Source organism: Mytilus galloprovincialis, chromosome 1 (assembly GCF_965363235.1).
Source record: "Mytilus galloprovincialis chromosome 1, xbMytGall1.hap1.1, whole genome shotgun sequence".
NCBI lineage: Eukaryota > Metazoa > Mollusca > Bivalvia > Mytilida > Mytilidae > Mytilus > Mytilus galloprovincialis.
This window is the reverse complement of record NC_134838.1, coordinates 55,443,444-55,463,500: the sequence shown is the minus strand read 5'-3', so window position 1 is coordinate 55,463,500 and position 20,057 is coordinate 55,443,444. Positions and strand designations below refer to the sequence as shown.

At 32.1% G+C, this 20,057-nt stretch overlaps 1 protein-coding gene across 1 annotated transcript in view; it reads left to right on the top strand.

The window, feature by feature from the left end:
• Positions 1-20,057, top strand: part of LOC143079161 (laminin subunit beta-2-like) — an 82,253-nt gene that overhangs the window by 27,803 nt on the left and 34,393 nt on the right. The window contains exons 9-13 of the mRNA XM_076254388.1: positions 692-801; positions 11,852-12,067; positions 13,384-13,539; positions 14,311-14,431; positions 15,378-15,505. Of these exons, the coding sequence (XP_076110503.1) occupies positions 692-801; positions 11,852-12,067; positions 13,384-13,539; positions 14,311-14,431; positions 15,378-15,505 (731 nt within the window). The remainder of the gene's footprint in view (positions 1-691; positions 802-11,851; positions 12,068-13,383; positions 13,540-14,310; positions 14,432-15,377; positions 15,506-20,057) is intronic.

The window sequence follows — 20,057 nt, the reverse complement described above, 5'->3', positions numbered from 1 at the left end:
TTTTAAAGTCCTAGCCTTGGCGAGGACTTTAAAATTTATAATTTAACTATCGAGATTGGATAAATCCTATAATCCAAGAGTATAACTATGTAAGAATCTGTTTATCTAATGATTAAAAAATAAATTTTCTTTTTTTGTTAAACAAAAATCCCCTTTGAGTACCTTTCACATTCCACGAAGTTGTCAATTTCATTAACACCTGACAGCATATTTTGATTCATCCAGTTAGCTAAAGAGGTTATGAACCTTAAAATCATCCAATGATCTTTTGAGATCACCAGCAACCACACGTTGGTTAATTTTATTATACAATGGGTTCGGAAAGGGATAAATTTCCATAGAATTAGAGAAACATATGTATCTACTGGATGGTTGAAAACTTGATAATGTTTATCACGTTTGAACTGGCTTGAATTCTTTGTACTTACTATACAGTCAAAATAATTTTAGCGATGTAACCCGATGTTGTTAAAATTCGATTATGATGAATGTTATTCAGGTGTCAAGGTGAAAAGTAACAAAAAAAAATGAGACATTATTCTATGTTTACATTTTATTAGCATTCTGTTCTACTATATATGTTTAAATTACTACTATTTCAGATTTTACTCTACAACTTTACAGTGAATTTCATGATATGATATTCAAGTTTTGCTGGAATAATTGATATTTTTTTATGTCTATATTTCAGTATGTGATTGTAATCTGTTAGGCACTATAGATAATATGGGCTGTGATAAACAAAATGGTGCTTGTTTCTGTAAAAGATTTGTCACAGGACAGAGATGTGATGAATGTTATGTGAGTATTTTGATTCAACATTTTATTAGATTTTAAAGCATTTTGAGTTATATTTAGAAAATTGTACGCCAAATTATTATGATTTGTTAACAATACCTTAAACAACTAATATTTGACCAACGACATAACTTAATTTTCATGTTGGTTTACAGACAATTATATTACTCATACTTCAGAATTTTAAGTAGTGAAATTGGATATTAGGCCACTTTTTTTTTATAAGTTGGTTTACGGGATTCTTCTTAAAAAAGGAAGGGTAGGAGGTCGGAAAAAAAAATAAAAATTAAGGAAAAAATATAGGGTAGGATGTCGAAAAAAAATTAAAAATAAAAATTGGAATTAATACTGTTTTTTTTTTACCAAAAATAGAGAGAAACAAACAATGACATTACTCTATATAATAGTATTATACTAACCATGTATGCAGATCATTTTATAATTTGGTATTAATTCTTGATGTTAAAGTGTTTTAATTTAAATTAAATGTGTTACAAGGGGTCCAATGTCAATGTAGATTGATGAAAGCAGATATATATATATATATATATATGTCCCTGATGAAAGGGAAGTGTCTTTTCCAATTGCATTTCTCTTTGTTCTGTGTATTTATTTATCAAATTTAGATCAGGGAGTGACAAAATTACTCATAACACAATACAATCTAATTGAGGAAATACCATATGCGCTCTGCATGTCATATGCCTTCATATGTTGTACATGAAAACATGTCCTTTTTAGGCTTTTTATGCTATTTTACACTGCTAAGTATTAGCTTATATCTCGAAGTGTCCTGTGATTGTCCCTTTTTATACGACCGCAAATTTTGAAAAAATTTTCGTCGTATATTGCTATCATTATACGACCGCAAATTTTGAAAAAATTTTCGTCGTATATTGCTATCACGTTCAGTGATATTGTTTGCCTTAAATTAGTGGAGAATAAAGGCTTTTTCCCCTGGAGAAAAATCCCAATTTGAAAAAAAAAATGGCTTAAAATTATTCCCAAAAAGACAACTTTGTTCCCAAACAGTGCAGTCTCAGGAGTAATTGTGAATGAATACATGCTGAAAAACACTCATTTAAACATTTTTTGTGCCTAAAAATAACTATATGTGCACATTTGAGGGTCTGTTTATGTATCATCACTAACAAAATGGGGTCTTATTTTAAAGCAGGGTTTGACTCTTGAAAATGGGTCTGTAAATTGAAGTTTCAATCAAATTCATGGTATATTTTAAATTTCCCAATTTGATGAAAATGACGCATATTTTCCCAATAAAAAAGGGTAGAGGTAGTTTTGAAAAAAGCCAACAATATCACTGACGTTGGCGTCGGCGTCGTCGTCGTCGTCGTCGTCTCCGTCCGGCGTCCGAATACTTTTAGTTTTCGCACTCTAACTTTAGTAAAAGTGAATGGAAATCTATGAAATTTTAACACAAGGTTTATGACCACAAAAGGAAGGTTGGTATTGATTTTGGGAGTTTTGGTCCCAACATTTTAGGAATTAGGGGCCAAAAAGGGCCCAAATAAGCATTTTCTTGGTTTTCGCACTATAACTTTAGTTTAAGTTAATAGAAATCTATGAAATTTTGACACAAGGTTTATGACCACAAAATACGGTTGGGATTGATTTTGGGAGTTTTGGTCTCAACAGTTTAGGAATTAGGGGTCAAAAAAGGGCCCAAATAAGCATTATTCTTGGTTTTCGCACAATAACAATAGTTTAAGTAAATAGAAATCAATGAAATTTAAACACAATGTTAATGACTACAAAAGGAAGGTTGGTATTGATTTTGGGAGTTTAGGTCCCAACAGTTTAGGAATTAGGGGCCAAAAAGGGACCCAAATAAGCATTTTTCTTGGTTTTCGCACCATAACGTTAGTATAAGTAAATAGAAATCTATGAAATTTAAACACAAGGTTTATGACCATAAAAGAAAGGTTGGGTTTGATTTTGGGAGTTTTGGTCCCAACATAATAAGGGGCCCAAAGGGTCCAAAATTAAACTTTTGTTTGATTTCATCAAAATTGAATAATTGGGGTTCTTTGATATGCTGAATCTAACTGTCATGACTGTGTATGTAGATTCTTAACTTTTGGTCCCGTTTTCAAATTGGTGTACATTAAGGTCCAAAGGGTCCAAAATTAAACTTAGTTTGATTTTGACAAAAAATGAATCAGTTAGGTTCTTTGATATGCTGAATCTAAAAATGTACTTAGATTCTTGATTATTGGCCCAGTTTTCAAGTTGGTCCAAATCGGGGTCCAAAATTAAACTTTGTTTGATTTCATCAAAAATTGAATAAATGGGGTTCTTTGATATACCAAATCTAACTGTGTATGTAGATTCTTCATTTTTGGTCCTGTTTTCAAATTGGTCTACACTAAAGTCCAAAGGGTCCAAAATTAAACTTAGTCTGATTTTAACAAAAATTGAAATCTTGAAGTTCTTTGATATGCTGAATCCAAAAATGTACTTAGATTTTTATACGACCGCAAAATTTGAAAAATTTTTCGTCGTATATTGCTATCACGTTGGCGTCGGCGTCGTCGTCGTCGTCGTCGTCGTCCTGCGTCCGAATACTTTTAGTTTTCGCACTCTAACTTTAGTAAAAGTGAATGGAAATCTATGAAATTTTAACACAAGGTTTATGACCACAAAAGGAAGGTTGGTATTGATTTTGGGAGTTTTGGTCCCAACATTTTAGGAATTAGGGGCCAAAAAGGGCCCAAATAAGCATTTTCTTGGTTTTCGCACTATAACTTTAGTTTAAGTTAATAGAAATCTATGAAATTTTGACACAAGGTTTATGACCACGAAAGGAAGGTTGGGATTGATTTTGGGAGTTTTGGTTCCAACAGTTTAGGAATTAAGGGCCAAAAAAGGGCCCAAATAAGCATTATTCTTGGTTTTTGCACCATAACTTTAGTATAAGTAAATAGAAATCTATGAAATTTAAACACAAGGTTTATGACCATAAAAGGAAGGTTGGGTTTGATTTTGGGAGTTTTGGTCCTAACAGTTTAGGAATAAGGGGCCCAAAGGGTCTAAAATTGAACTTTGTGTGATTTCATCAAAAATTGAATAATTGGGGTTCTTTGATATGCCGAATCTAACTATGTATGTAGATTCTTAATTTTTGGTCCCGTTTTCAAATTGGTCTACATTAAGGTCCAAAGGGTCCAAAATTAAACTTAGTTTGATTTTAACAAAAATTAAATCCTTGGGGTTCTTTGATATGCTGAATTTAAAAATGTACTTAGATTTTTAATTATTGGCCTAGTTTTCAAGTTAGTCCAAATTGGGGTCCAAAATTAAACTTTGTTTGTTTTCATTAAAAATTGAATAATTGGGGTTTTTGATATGCCAAATCTAACTGTGTATGTAGATTCTTAATTTTTGGTCCAGTTTTCAAATTGGTCTACATTAAGGTCCAAAGGGTCCAAAATTAAACTAAGTTTGATTTTAACAAAAATTAAATTCTTGGGCTTATTAATATGCTTTATCTAAATATGTACTTTGATTTTTGATTATGGGCCCAGTTTTCAAGTTGGTCCAAATCAGGATTCCATATCAAGTATTGTGCAATAGCAAGAAATTTTCAATTGCACAGTATTGCACAATAGCAAGAAATATCTAATTGCACAATATTGTGCAATAGCAATTAATTTTCAATTAGAGTTATCTTTCTTTGTATAGAATAGTAGTTGATAATATATGTTGGAAATTTGCCAGACATGACTATGATGTCATTTTCTATTTTTATTTGCCAATAACTTTATGTAAATAACTTCATTGGAAATTTGCCAATATAAAATGTTGCTGATGAAGCTTTTTTTCCTTATCTTATCTAAAATGTTTTTAGATAATGTATGTTGGACATTTGCCAGACATGACTATGATGTCATTTTCTATTTTTATTTGCCAATAACTTTATGTAAATAACTTCATTGGAAATTAGCCAATATAAAATGTTGCTGATGAAGTTATTTTTATTGTTTTATACAATAAACAATGTATATTCACTTTTACTACCAACCAATCTTTACCATTCAGTGATAACAAATACTTTATTTTACATTTTAATATTTTATGATGTATTTAAAAGAGTAGTTATTGTTGCAAACTCCATTAGAAATTTGAATTGATATCAGTTTTGGAAAAAGGGAAGCGGGGATGTGAAAAAAAAGGGGGGGGGGGTTAAATTTTTCTCATTTCAGATTTCATAAATAAAAAGAAAATTTCTTCAAACATTTTTTTGAGAGGATTAATATTCAACAGCATAGTGAATTGCTCAAAGGCAAAAAAAAAACTTTTAAGTTCATTAGACACATTCATTCTGTGTCAGAAACCTATGCTGTGTCAACTATTTAATTTTAGATTTAAAAAGTTTGAAGAAGAAATCTTTAATTGATTTGTAAAATCTTGACATTTGTTTTGTGTAAAAAAAAAACATGTAATGTCAAAAATTTGATCACAATCCAGATTCAGAGCTGTATCACGCTTGAATGTTTTGTCCATACTTGCCCCAACTGTTCAGGGTTCGACCTCTGCGGTCGTATAAAGCTGCGCCCTGCGGAGCACCTGGTTTATTATGGGCCCAGTTTTCAAGTTGGTCCAAATCAGGATCTAAAATTATTATATTAAGTATTGTGCAATAGCAAGTCTTTTCAATTGCACAGTATTGCGCAATGGCAAGAAATATCTAATTGCACAATATTGTCAAATATCAAATTTTTTTTTAATTAGAGTTATCTTTCTTTGTCCAGAATAGTAAGCAAGAAATATCTAATTGCAAAATATTGTGCAATAGCAAGATTTTTTTTTAATTGGAGTTATCTTTCTTTGTCCAGAATCAACTTAAATCTTTGTTATATACAATATACAATGTATATTCACTTTTTACTACCAACTGATAAATTAAAATAATCTTTACCATTCAGTGATAACAAGCAGTTTTTTTACATCTTAATATTTTATGATGTATTTAAATGAGTAGTTATTGTTGCAAACTCCATTAGAAATTTTAATTGAGATTAGTTTTGGAATAAGGGAAAGGGGGATGTGATTAAAAAAATTGGGTTCAATTTTTCTCATTTGAAATTTCATAAATAAAAAAGAAAATTTCTTAAAACATTTTTTTGAGAGGATTAATATTCAACAGCATAGTGAATTGCTCTAAGAGAAACAAAAATTTTAAGTTCATTAGAACACATTCATTCTGTGTCAGAAACCTATGCTGTGTCAACTATTTAATCACAATCCAAATTTAGAGCTGAATCCAGCTTGAATGTTGTGTCCATACTTGCCCTAACCGTTCAGGGTTCAACCTCTGCGGTCGTATAAAGCTACGCCCTGCGGAGCATCTGGTTATAAATGTCGAAGTGATTTTAATTGTCAGGCATTCTATGACAGTAATACATGTTCTGATTTTGTGTTGGAATCTTGTTCACCATATCCCACCTCTGTTCCATTAAATCTTAATGGGTACCGTGGGATGGTATTTAGGTATTTATACAATAAGGCCAATTAATCAGACACTCATCCCTGGCAACAAGTTGAAAGATCCTTCCCTTTCAGTGACGTCTGGCAAGGCTATTTAAAAACAAATCTGGGATGCCAGGAAGCCTTGCCAGACGTCAGAATTATTTGGACTATTACCTCATATGTGTAATGGAACTAAAACAGCCCCTTTCGACGGGTTTCAGACTTTCTGATCAACACTTGAAGCAAAGTTGACCCGCCTTCAACCTCACTGACTGTCTGAAACAGGGGTTCAAATTAGCGGTGGTCCAACCTTTTAAACCAAAATTCCCAAACGATCTCAAAAATAATTTTCATTTTTATTATTCATGACTGCGATGTTCATTTTGTTCAACCGCTAGATTTACACCGAAAATCTCCAACAATTAATGTGTAAATCTAAGTAAGTATAAGTAAGTATTTGTAAAATCGTATCTGGTCCTCCATTTTCAACTGGTTCCTTTTCACCGCATTAGATCATGATGAAACGTTGACTGAACAGGGAACCACCTTTCAACTGGTTCCTTTTCACCACATTAGATCATGATGAAACGTTGACTGAACAGGGAACCGCACGGGATTTTCGAATCCACTCCGATGGTATTCCGACTGGAAGAAGAAAGACCGATCTTTTTTATCATGTTTTTATTTTTATTTGTACTTCTTCAAACAGAAAAGGGTCGGCGGAATTAAAAAAAATCTTTAAAATCGTTTTTATTTTTATTTTAAAATCATGAAAAACAGGGTCGGTGGATCCGTAAACCAACAAATAAAAAAAAGTGGCCTTACTGACATTCCTTATGTATTGTTCATATTTTAGAAGTAATTGGATACAAATAGGTCGTGATAATGTAGTTGGCTTTAACAGTAAAATTATTTGAGGGGAAATTTGTCCTGAACTCTGCCAGGTCGTAGGATTTCCGTTTTCAATGATTTCCTTGATTGTAAAAATAAAATGATTATACCCAACTTAATTAACTAACATCTTCCTATGATTAGTTTTATTGTCGAGCCTGCAACTTTTGTTGCAGAAAGCTCGACATAGGGATAGTGATCCGGCGGCGGCGGTGTTAGCTAACTTCTTAAAAGCTTTATATTTTAGAAGGTGGAAGACCTGGATGCTTCATACTTTGTATATAGATGCCTCATGTTACGAACTTTCCGTCAGTCACATGTCCAATGTCCTTGACCTCATTTTCATGGTTCAGTAACCACTTGAAAAAAAAGTTCAAATTTTTTTGTAATGTTGAACTCTTTCTTATTATAAGTAATAGGCAGGGATCTCCATGGATGAAAATTGAACGATGGAGGAACTTTCACCATTACAAACCGTGTCTACGCTGTACAGTGTAGTGCGATCGAAAGTATTTTATCCCTCCATACAACAATAATACAAGGAATGGTGAACATGCTAATTCCTTACTTATTTAAATTATATTTATTTGAATTTTCATTATAGAATTAGAAGTATCAATATTTTCATTTATTGCTGTTTTTAACCATTCAAATGCCAAGTCTTCATGATCCCCCCTTAGTCGAGAATGACTAAAAGCTGTCCTGAAGGTCCCTATGTAGATTTTTTGTATTTTTGGTAATTGTTATGGGGGTTAAAAATCATATGATGTGGAGCTTATTTTTCATGGACACTGTCAAATTCAGAACCCATTACCGGTATGGCTGATTTGCAGCAACAACAAAACGATGCGTACGGGTTATGTAAAAGGTTAAAGAGATTTGTAAAGCAAACGTTGACAAATGAAAAGGTTTTTAATGACTTTATCTGGCAAATTGATGCTGTGCAACATGCATCTTTCGAGTCTGAATAGAAACCGGAAACGCGGATGCATCAATTTGATTGTAATATACGAAATGAATTCGGAATTACGATACAATATTTTTACAGGAAATATTTAAGTTTTTACTTTTTAACTTTTAAAGTAATTCTAAATTATCGTCACAGCAGTACTCGAGTTATTTGCGATGAAATAATATTTACTGTTTTGCGTCTTATTTTGTACTTCTTAAAAAAGGGGGATGCTGATTGCGTAAGTCAAAATAAAGCACGTGTTCGACTTGTTTTCTTTGTAACTGGATTATTAATTTATTTATTTAATCTAAATTATCATAATCATTTGCTGAAACTTAGTTGATTAATTCGACAAATGGATCGTCTATCCTCAGATAGTATTCTCCTGTCTGGTTTGTTGATCTACCTGTACAAGCTCAGGTACAAGTGATTAGCGATCTTAATCAGGATATCCCTCAGGCGTTAGAACTGTATTGGATTATAACATAAAAAGCCTAAGGGTTTTGCAATTACATGCATTTGATTATAATTGATAAAAAAAATGGCGTCGGGCTACAAAAAACGATGAAGTTTTGAACGATGGCGGAAGACAATTTAACGATGGCGCAAGATAATTTAACGATGGCGCGAGTCATTTGACGATGGCGCAAGACATTGGAACGATGGCGGGGCGCCATCGTTAAACAGGCCATGGAGATCCCTGAATAGGATAACTATATTTCATATGTGCGTACCTTGCAAGGTCCTCATGTCTGTCAGACAGTTTTCACTTGACCTCGACCTCATTTCATGGATCAGTGAACAAGGTTAAGTTTTGGTGGTCAAGTCCATATCTCAGATACTATAAGCAATAGGGCTAGTATATTCGGTGTATGGAAGGACTGTAAGGTGTACATGTCCAACTGGCAGGTGTCATCTGACCTTGACCTCATTTTCATGGTTCAGTGGTTATAGTTAAATTTTTGTGTTTTGGTCTGTTTTTCTCATACTATATGCAATAGGTCTACTATATTTGTTGTATGGAATGATTGTAAGGTGTACATGTCTAGTGGGCAGATGTCATGTGACCTTGACCTCATTTTCATGGTTCAGTGGTCAATGTTAAGTTTTTATACGACCGTAAAAATTTCAATTTTTTGGTCGTATATTGCTATCACATTGGCGTCGTTGTCCTGCGTCTTCGTCGTCATCGTCGTCGTCTGAATACTTTTAGTTTTCGCACTCTAACTTTAGTAAAAGTGAATAGAAATCAATGAAATTTTAACACAAGGTTTATGACCACAAAAGGAAGGTTGGGATTGATTTTGGGAGTTTTGGTCCCAACATTTTAGGAATTAGGGGCCAAAAAGGGCCCAAATAAGCATTTTCTTGGTTTTCGCACTATAACTTTAGTTTAAGTGAATAGAAATCTATGAAATTTTGACACAAGGTTTATGACCACAAAAGGACGGTTGGGATTGATTTTGGGAGTTTTGGTTCCAACAGTTTAGGAATTAAGGGCCAAAAAAGGGCCCAAATAAGCATTATTCTTGGTTTTCGCACAATAACTTTAGTATAAGTAAATAGAAATCAATGAAATTTAAACACAAGGTTTATGACCACAAAAGGAAGGTTGGGATAGATTTTGGGAGTTGAGGTCACAACAGTTGATGAGTTAGGGGCCAAAAGGGGCCCAAATAAGCATTATTTTTGGTTTTTGCACCATAACTTTAGTATAAGTAAATAGAAATCTATGAAATTTAAACACAAGGTTTATGACCACAAAAGGACGGTTGGGATTGATTTTGGGAGTTTTGGTTCCAACAGTTTAGGAATAAGGGGCCCAAAGGGTCCAAAATTGAACTTTGTTTGATTTCATCAAAAATTGAATAATTGGGGTTCTTTGATATGCCGAATCTAACTATGTGTGTAGATTCTTAATTTTTGGTCCCGTTTTCAAATTGGTCTACATTAAGGTCCAAAGGGTCCAAAATTAAACTTAGTTTGATTTTAACAAAAATTGAATCCTTGGGGTTCTTTGATATGCTGAATTTTAAAATGTACTTAGATTTTTAATTATTGGCCTAGTTTTCAAGTTGGTCCAAATGGGGGTCCAAAATTAAACTTTGTTTGATTTCATCAAAAATTGAATAAATGGGTTCTTTGATATGCCAAATCTAACTGTGTATGTAGATTCTTAATTTTTGGTCCAGTTTTCAAATTGGTCTACATTAAGGTCCAAAGGGTCCAAAATTAAACTAAGTTTGATTTTCACAAAAATTAAATTCTTGGGCTTATTTGATATGCTTTATCTAAACATGTACTTTGATTTTTGATTATGGGCCCAGTTTTCAAGTTGGTCCAAATCAGGATTCCATATCAAGTATTGTGCAATAGCAAGAAATTTTCAATTGCACAGTATTGCACAATAGCAAGAAATATCTAATTGCACAATATTGTGCAATAGCAATTAATTTTCAATTGGAGTTATCTTTCTTTGTATAGAATAGTAGTTGATAATATATGTTGGAAATTTGCCAGACATGACTATGATGTCATTTTCTATTTTTATTTGCCAATAACTTTATGTAAATAACTTCATTGGAAATTTGCCAATATAAAATGTTGCTGATGAAGTTTTTTTTATTGTTTTATACAATAAACAATGTATATTCACTTTTACTACCAACCAATCTTTACCATTCAGTGATAACAAGCACTTTATTTTACATTTTAATATTTTATGATGTATTTAAAAGAGTAGTTATTGTTGCAAACTCCATTAGAAATTTGAATTGATATCAGTTTTGGAAAAAGGGAAACGGGGATGTGAAAAAAAAAAATGGGGGGGGTTAAATTTTTCTCATTTCAGATTTCATAAATAAACAGAAAATTTCTTCAAACATTTTTTTGAGAGGATTAATATTCAACAGCATAGTGAATTGCTCAAAGGCAAAAAAAAATTTTTTAAGTTCATTAGACCACATTCATTCTGTGTCAGAAACCTATGCTGTGTCAACTATTTAATTTTAGATTTAAATAAGTTTGAAGAAGAAATCTTTAATTGATTTGTAAAATCTTGACATTTGTTTTGTGTAAAAAAAACCCATGTTATGTCAAAAATTTGATCACAATCCAAATTCAGAGCTGTATCACGCTTGAATGTTTTGTCCATACTTGCCCCAACTGTTCAGGGTTCGACCTCTGCAGTCGTATAAAGCTGCACCCTGCGGAGCACCTGGTTGAGTTTTGGTCTTTTTATCTAATACTCTATGCTATGGGTCAACTATATTTAGTGTATGGAAATATTTTATGATCTTTATGTCAGTCGCGCAGGTTTTATTTGACCATGACCTCATTTTCACGGTTCATTGCACAGTGTTAAGTTTTTGTGTTTTGGTCTATTTTTCTTAAACTATAAGTAATAGGTCAACTATATATGTTGTATAGAAGCATTGTTAGCTGTACATGTCTGCCTGGCATGGTTCATCTGATCTTGACCTCATTTTCAAGGTTCATTGGTCTTTGTTTAGTTATCTTGGTTAATGTTAAGTTTATGTGACAGTTGTTATAAAGCTTAACTTTATACTTAGGACTATCAACATAATATCAATGATTAATATAGAAGGCGAGACATTTCAGCGTGTGCACTCTTGTACTACAAGCTAGAAGAATAAAACAAAGCAATAATCAGATTTGTTCATATGTACAGATATAGTTATTTTTGTTTTGCTATTGTAGCCTGGATATTGGGGATTAAGTTCTGATGTCAGTGGATGTCGACCATGTGATTGTGATGTTGGTGGTGCAACATCTGAAGAATGTGACTCCATTAGTGGACAGTGCACCTGTAAACCAAACATAGTTGGTAGGAAGTGTGATCAACCACGTTCTGAATATTTCTTTGGCAAATTGGACTACTTCTTGTATGAAGCAGAGGAAGCTTTGGGTATTGGAGTAAGTAACTACACAAAGCAGACGATAAAAACCCTAATAGAGTGAGTGACCCATATTCGCTGCATAATTCGTTAATTTCCACTTTCATTCGTCCTGCATTCGAATATTTGGAACTTTTTATGAAAGTTACAGAAATTTTACTGTATGAAAAAAATGTTTGATATTAAAGGAATTGTCTTCAAAACATTGGTTAATTGTTCTAAAAATGAACGCAAACTCAAGTATTCACCGCATAATTCTTTCATTTCCACTTTCATTCCACCTGCATTCAAATATTTGGAACTTTTTATATAAGTTTCAGAAATTTTACTGTATGAAAAAAATATTTGATAAAGGAATTATCTTCAAAACATTGGTTAATTGTTCTAAAAATGAACTCAAACACAAGAGGAAATCAAGTTGTGTGTGTACCATGGGGACATATTTTCGCCGCAATGTATGATATGACCATCCTCATTATCCAGGTATATTATAAATACAAATGTTTGTAATTACATGAATAAGCTCGAGAGATCATTCTTTACAATTTTTTCTCACAAATATTTACTTGAAGACTGGGCATATAAATCTTACATAGTAGCCAAAAATTGTTTAAAAACTCTTGCAAATTTCTTTATATGTTGGAATAACCTTGGAAATGGGTTAAAAAGGAATCTCAACCGTTCGAGACATAAAAAACAGCCTTCACCATCTATTTCGGCAAATACTGGGTAAAGATATACAAATTTTACAGAAAAAATAGGAAAATGGCAAATATGGGCCACCCATTCTAAGTCTTACCATATGTAGATACAGATTTTATTTATTATTATAATGAAGTGTCTTTATTTTGTCAATAAACTCTGTGGAAATGTCATGACCAACTCACTTGAATAACTGAATGAATGTTTTTGGTCTTGGTTGCTCATGGAGAAGTAAATAATGTTGCTTGACAATGTTCAAAAGGGAAAACAAAATATAGAAGAAAAATCAGAATTTAAGTTATGATATAAAGAAAAAAATATCAATGAATGAAATGAAAACAACTTTTACCACATCTTCTTACATCTATTCAAGTGAAAAACATCAATGATCAAGATAGGAATGACACATTTTAAATAGATCCATATAGCAGAAAAAATACATTTGTTATACAATGTATAAACATTTTGTTAAATTTGTTGGTTTATTCCTGATCATTTTACAGAAATATATTTTTTTTTGCATCTTAGTGATAAATGGACAAGGTAATTTTTTTTACACTTGACAGAAACAGTGCAAATTTTAAGATATGTTAAGTATAGCATATAAGTAAAAATATATATTTTTCTTTACAGAATACACGGCCATATATAAGAGAGCCTAGACCAGGGCTTCAGAGTTGGACAGGCAATGGATTTATGCAGATAATGGAAGGAGACATCATTGAATTCACTGTGAATGATATTGTGTTCCCCATGTATTATGATATTGTTATTAGATTTGACCCCAGAGTAGGTATTTGTAGAGTATTTAGTCATATTTTATAAGAAATTCAGGTATTTCAGGCAACACGTTGCGGAAGGACACAGAAATACTGGGTGTCTGACAACTACTTTTTTTAAGGAATTATGCCCCTTGGAGATATTTGTTATATAGAAAATTGTGTTTTAAGCACTCTGACATGTACAGTTCTTGCCAGATTTTTATGAAATGTATATAACAGGTTCGTATTGTCAATGTTTGGATAAGTTTAAAACTTCAGTGCCAATTAACTATTTCTGAAGTCAAAGGAGATAATACATGGAAAATTACTTTGTAAGTGCTATCATGTACAATTTAGTAAGTGGAACTTAGGTTGACAAAATCATGCAAATCAATATAAAAAAAAAAATTAAAAAAATATGCAAATGACCATAAGTTAAATATACATATATGATCCTTTTGTTCATGAAAATAGCAAAATTCCCCTTAAAATTTTTGATAAATAATTATAAATCATAAAAGTCAAAAGAGTTACAAGAAGCTACCTAATGTTGGTCAAATGATATGATTGAGATGCTCTAAATGAGTAACATCTGATGAATTTCGTCAAACAAAAATCAATAAATAAATTTTAAAATACTTGTGTAAAGGACTAGATAACTTTGTTAGATAAATTTTGTAAGGGCATCTTTCATAGACTACATATCATTCAGCAATGTTCCCACAGTATGTTATTTTCATATTGTCATATTTTGAAACTCCGTTTTCTGATATTGAAACAATATTTGGATTAATTGCAGATGCCAGAATTATGGGAAGACATTAAAGTTGATGTTATTCGCTCACAGACAGTTGATCAGACAGGACCATGTGCCAATCACAGACCTGCAGATGACAAAAAAACTACAGTGTTACAACCTGGTAAATACTAACCTGAAAACAAGGCTATGTTGTATGATTGAAAATGAGACAATGTTTGGTCTTAAACCTGATTGCATTCCTACAAATTTCAAAGAATATTACTATGTTAATTATTAAACACTTAAAAAGAAAATACCTTTAGGCAAAATTGGTTAGATGGCTGAAGTTAGCGAACAAATCTCTGAATTTTATTCATATTGGTGATATTAACTTTTGGCATCTTAGAAAAAGGACACTGACATTAAATCAGTTAAATGATTATTAACATTATTGGCATGCTGATTTAAAAACAGATAATGTCACGTTGATGAACATTGAAACATAACCTATTATTATAAATTTTCAATTCAAATTAAATTTCTTTCATACATATTGTTGATCTAACTATAGGTTGCACTTTGTAAAAACAGCTGTTTCTCAAACCACTCCTCTTTTGGGGAGATCTAGAATATTCATAGAAAATTAATCTTGTTTACATACTGGTTCCCAGTTATGCTCTCTCTGTTCCATCTCATAGAGACATAACTTGGGAATGTTACCTGTAAATATACATGTGCATATTGTTTACATAGAAATCTGTGGTAACCCTTCATTCAAGGTAGGGCTATAGTTAAGAAAATTAGTGTTAGTTTAAACTCTGAAAAGTTCAGGGCATATAAACGTTGAAAATATGCTGCCCAGCCCTATATTTGACTTTTGAAAAACATTGTAGTGCATATGAACTTTCAATTCTTGATCAGATTTTTTTCAAAACTTCATAGTAAAAGTGGTACAGTTTTAGACGTAAAAGGAGTTCCTATTGGAAATTGCATTGTCAATATTTACAGAAATGCAACCTGAAGATTATATATTTATGTCATTAAACTTGAATTAATTTTTTTCAAAATTTTCTTTCTTAGATGTGTAGAAATAATGTTTTGCTTGACATTTATGTATATATTTTCAGGTAGTAGATACTCAGTGGTCAGTCCAGCAGCTTGCTTAGAACCAGAGAGAGAATATAAGATAAGAATTAAATTCAATAGTTACAAGACTAACCAGGCTACACCTGATGCAACTACACTCATTGATTCTGTGAGTACCTGGGTTTTCAGACTTATTTTGATTTCAACAGTTACAATATATTATCAAAATCACATACGTGCAGGACTTATCTGATATCTCAATAGTTTATTAAATTATATGTTTACAAAATTTGTTTGTCATCATCAATTTTTATACGACCGCAAAATTTAAATTTTAATTTTTGCGGTCGTATATTGGTATGACGTTTGCGTCGTCGTCGTCCGAAGACATTTGGTTTTCGCACTATAACTTTAGTATAAGTAAATAGAAATCCATGAAATTTAAACACAAGGTTTATGACCATAAAAGAAAGGTTGGGATTGATTTTGGGTGTTTTGGTCCCAACAATTTAGGAATTAGGGGCCAAAAAGAGCCCAAATAAGCATTTTTCTTGGGTTTTCGCACAATAACTGTAGTATAAGTAAATAGAAATCTATGAAACTTTAACACAAGGTTTATGACCACAAAATGAAGGTTGGGATTGATTTTTTTTTAGTTTTGGTACCAACAGTTTAGGAATTAGGGGCTAAAAAAGGCCCCAAATTAGCATTTTTTTTTATTTTCGCACAATAACTGTAGTATAAGTTAATAGAAATCTATGAAATTTAAACACAAGGTTTATGACCACAAAAGGAAGGTTGGGATAGATTTGGGGAGTTTTGGTTCCAACAGTTTAGGAATTAGGGGCCAAAAGGGTCCAAAATTAAACTTTGTTTGATTTCATCAAAAATTGAACTATGGGGTTCTTTGAAATGCTGAATCTAACCGTGTATTTAGATTCTTAATTTTTGGTCCTGTTTTCAAATTGATCTACATTAAAGTCGAGGGTCCAAAATTAAACTTAGTTTGATTTTAACAAAAATTAAATTCTTGGGATTCTTTGATATGCTGAATCTAAATATGTACTTAGTTTTTGGGGAAAGACGGCTTCAAGCCGTCAATTCCCTAATGGGGTTGGCCAGAGTATCATTCCCTCATGTCAATCATTTTGTTTTGATAGTTTGGAAACCCCCTCAAAATGTCATACTGAAATTGATGACAATGAGAACAGATTGACTTTAAACACATTTTTTACACATTTCCCTTCTGTTTCTCATGAAATTATCGTATATTGAGCTTTCCCTTACACTATATACGTTTCTTTTACAGTCCGGAAAAATCAGTATTACGAAATATTCTAAATATATCTAACCTAGTGACGTCATTGTTGGAATGCCACACTACACAGGGATATCCTTTATTCATTATAAAAATCATTCACAGTATTTGTATACTAATTTAAAATCCGTATTTGTTAAATATAAACCTAATGATGTTTGCTGTAGTGTAGATGATTCACACACCAACATGCAATGCTTTAATCTGAGGCTATAATCAGATAATATGTAGGTCAACTTTCGCGGTAAACAATGTCAATGGGGATACATGAGATTGGGGAGAGAAACGGCAGTTTTCATTGTTTCTGTAAAGTTCTGTTTTTAGAATCTTCCTCCAATTCAGGAGCACTTCAATTGATGAGTAATTTTACACTAAAATGAAAGTTAATGTATATGAACACTAAAAATGTCACATTAAGTATATATATGATATAAAGTAGTCATCAATTAAAAAATAATTCTGCATACCAACATAATTATTGTAGTGGTCATTTTTTTTTCATTTTTTTTTTAAATATTGCTTTTTGTAGTTTAAAGCAATTTATTCATGAATTTTACAGTTATATCAAAATGTGGGATCTGGAAACAAACTTCACACAGCTTATCCCTGTGATGAGAGTTGTAACTGGGAACTTTATCAATGGAAAATTAAAACTGAATAGATTTTTCAGTCCTCACTTTCTTGAGAATACTGTCACAAAAAATTGAGAATGGTCTTAGCCTGCCGTTCAGTTTTACATAATTAAAATTCTAAAATATATTGTAGTAGTTGTTAAATTCAATTGAATTTTAGATAATTAACTCCCAACTTTAATCAAATCATTTGATTTAGAAGGTGTAGATCTCATTGGTCCAAATTGTCTCTATGATGAATTCTTGACTAAGGAAATGAAATAACAATAAACAACAATTAGTTTCATTATTGTCAGCCTTTCTATATGTTCTAGCTGTTCTTTTGCTCATTCTTTGTATGTAGACTATCAAAAGATACCCCCCTAAAAATTGAAACAATGGCCGTCTTTTCCCTCAGAGCTCTTCAGCTCTTTGATTTTATTATGGGCCCAGTTTTCAAGTTGGTCAAAATTGGGGTCAAACCAGTAAGGAATAAGGTTAAAAAAAGGTGGGAAAAGGGTGTCCAGGTTAATAGACAATTACTTAAGTACAAAACATAATTTAAAAGCAGTGTAAGGTTGGTGTTTGAAACTCATTTGAATATCTCACCTTAACTGCTTTTAAATTATGTATATTGGAAATTTGCCAAAAGCTTTATTATTAATAAATTCCATTGGAAATTTGCCAATAACTTTAGTTTAATGAACTTCATTGGAAATTTGCCAATATAAAAAGTTGCTGATGAAGCGTTTTTGTTTATCTCACTTAAACTGCTTTTAAATTATTCACATTAAAAATTTGCCAATAAATTTAGTTAAATAAACTTCATTGGAAATTTGCCAATAAAAAATTTTGCTGATGAAGCTTTTTTGTTTATTTTTAGCCATGATTATTATTCTTTGAAAATTGGAGTTATCTTTCTTTGTCCAGAGTAGTTGAATCAACTTAATCCATGCTATATACAATATACAATGCAATATTCACTTTTACCACCAACTGATAAATTAAAACAATTTTTGCCATTCAGTGATTACAAGCACTTTGATTTCCATTCTAGGGTTATACCTCGTTACAAGTGGAAAAATTGAAGATGTCGTTTCTGTTCTCTTAAGTTTGTCTCAACTAAATTTAATGAAATGTTTTTATAATTCTTAGTACCTCTAAACTCAGTTCAAGTTCAATTTTTGGTAGCTACCCTTTTACAGGTTGAGTTATGTCCCTTTTTAACGATTATATGCTAGTGGGGGCATCATCTTTGTCCCTTTGGACACATTCCCTATTTATTTTTATGCCCCACCTACGATAGTAGAGGGGCATTATGTTTTCTGGTCTGTGCCTCCGTTCGTCCGTCCGTCTGTGCCTCCGTTCATCCGTCCGCTTCAGGTTAAAGTTTTTGGTCAAGGTAGTTTTTGAAGAAGTTGAAGTCCAATCAACTTGAAACTTAGTACACTTGTTCCCCATGATATGATCTTTCTAATTTTAATGCCAAATTATAGTTTTGACCCCAATTTCATGGTCCACTGAACATAGAAAATGATTGTGCAAAGTTCAGGTTAAAGTTTTTGGTCAAGGTAGTTTTTGATGAAGTTAAAGTTACATCAACTTAAACCTTAGTACACATGTTCCCTATGATATGATCTTTCTAATTTTAATTCCAAATTAAAGTTTTGACCCCAATTTCACGGTCCACTGAACATAGAAAATGATAGTGCAAGTAGGGCATTCGTGTACTATGGACACATTCTTGTTTTAGAAGTTACTATTAATTAAAATTAATTTTAACCATGACATTTTATATTTTAATATTTCATGATGTATTTAAATGAGTAGTTATTGTTGCAAACTCCATTAGAAATTTGAATTAAGATCATTTTTTGTCGAGCCTGCAACTTTTGTTGCAGAAAGCTCGACATAGGGATAGTGATCCGGCGGCGGCGTTAGCTAACTTTTTAAAAGCTTTATATTTTAGAGGGTGGAAGACCTGGATGCTTCATACTTTGTATATAGATGCCTCATGTTACGAAGTTTCCGTCAGTCACATGTCATATGTCCTTGACCTCATTTTCATGGTTCAGTGACCACTTGAAAAAAAAGTTCAGATTTTTTTGTAATGTTGAATTCTCTCTTATTATAAGTAATAGGATAATTATATTTGGTATGTGCGTACCTTGCAAGGTCCTCATGCCCGTCAGACAGTTTTCACTTGACCTCGACCTCATTTCATGGATCAGTGAACAAGGTTAAGTTTTGGTGGTCAAGTCCATATCTCAGATACTATAAGCAATAGGTCTAGTATATTCGGTGTATGGAAGGACTGTAAGGTGTACATGTCCAACTGGCAGGTGTCATCTGACCTTGACCTCATTTTCATGGTTCAGTGGTTATAGTTAAGTTTTTGTGTTTTTGTCTGTTTTTCTCATACTTTATGCAATAGATCTACTATATTTGTTGTATGGAATGATTGTAAGATGTACATGTCTAGCGGGCAGATGTCATCTGACCTTGACCTCATTTTCATGGTTGAGTGGTCAAAGTTAAGTTTTTGAGTTTTGGTCTTTTTATCTAAAACTATATGCCATAGGTCAACTATATTTGGTGTATGGAAATATTTTATGATCTTTATGTCAGTCCCGCAGGTTTTATTTGACCTCGACCTCATTTTCACGGTTCATTGCTCAGTGTTAAGTTTTTGTGTTTTGGTCTATTTTTCTTAAACTATAAGTAATAGGTCAACTATATTTGTTTTATGGAAGCATTGTTAGCTGTACATGTCTGCCTGGCATGGTTCATCT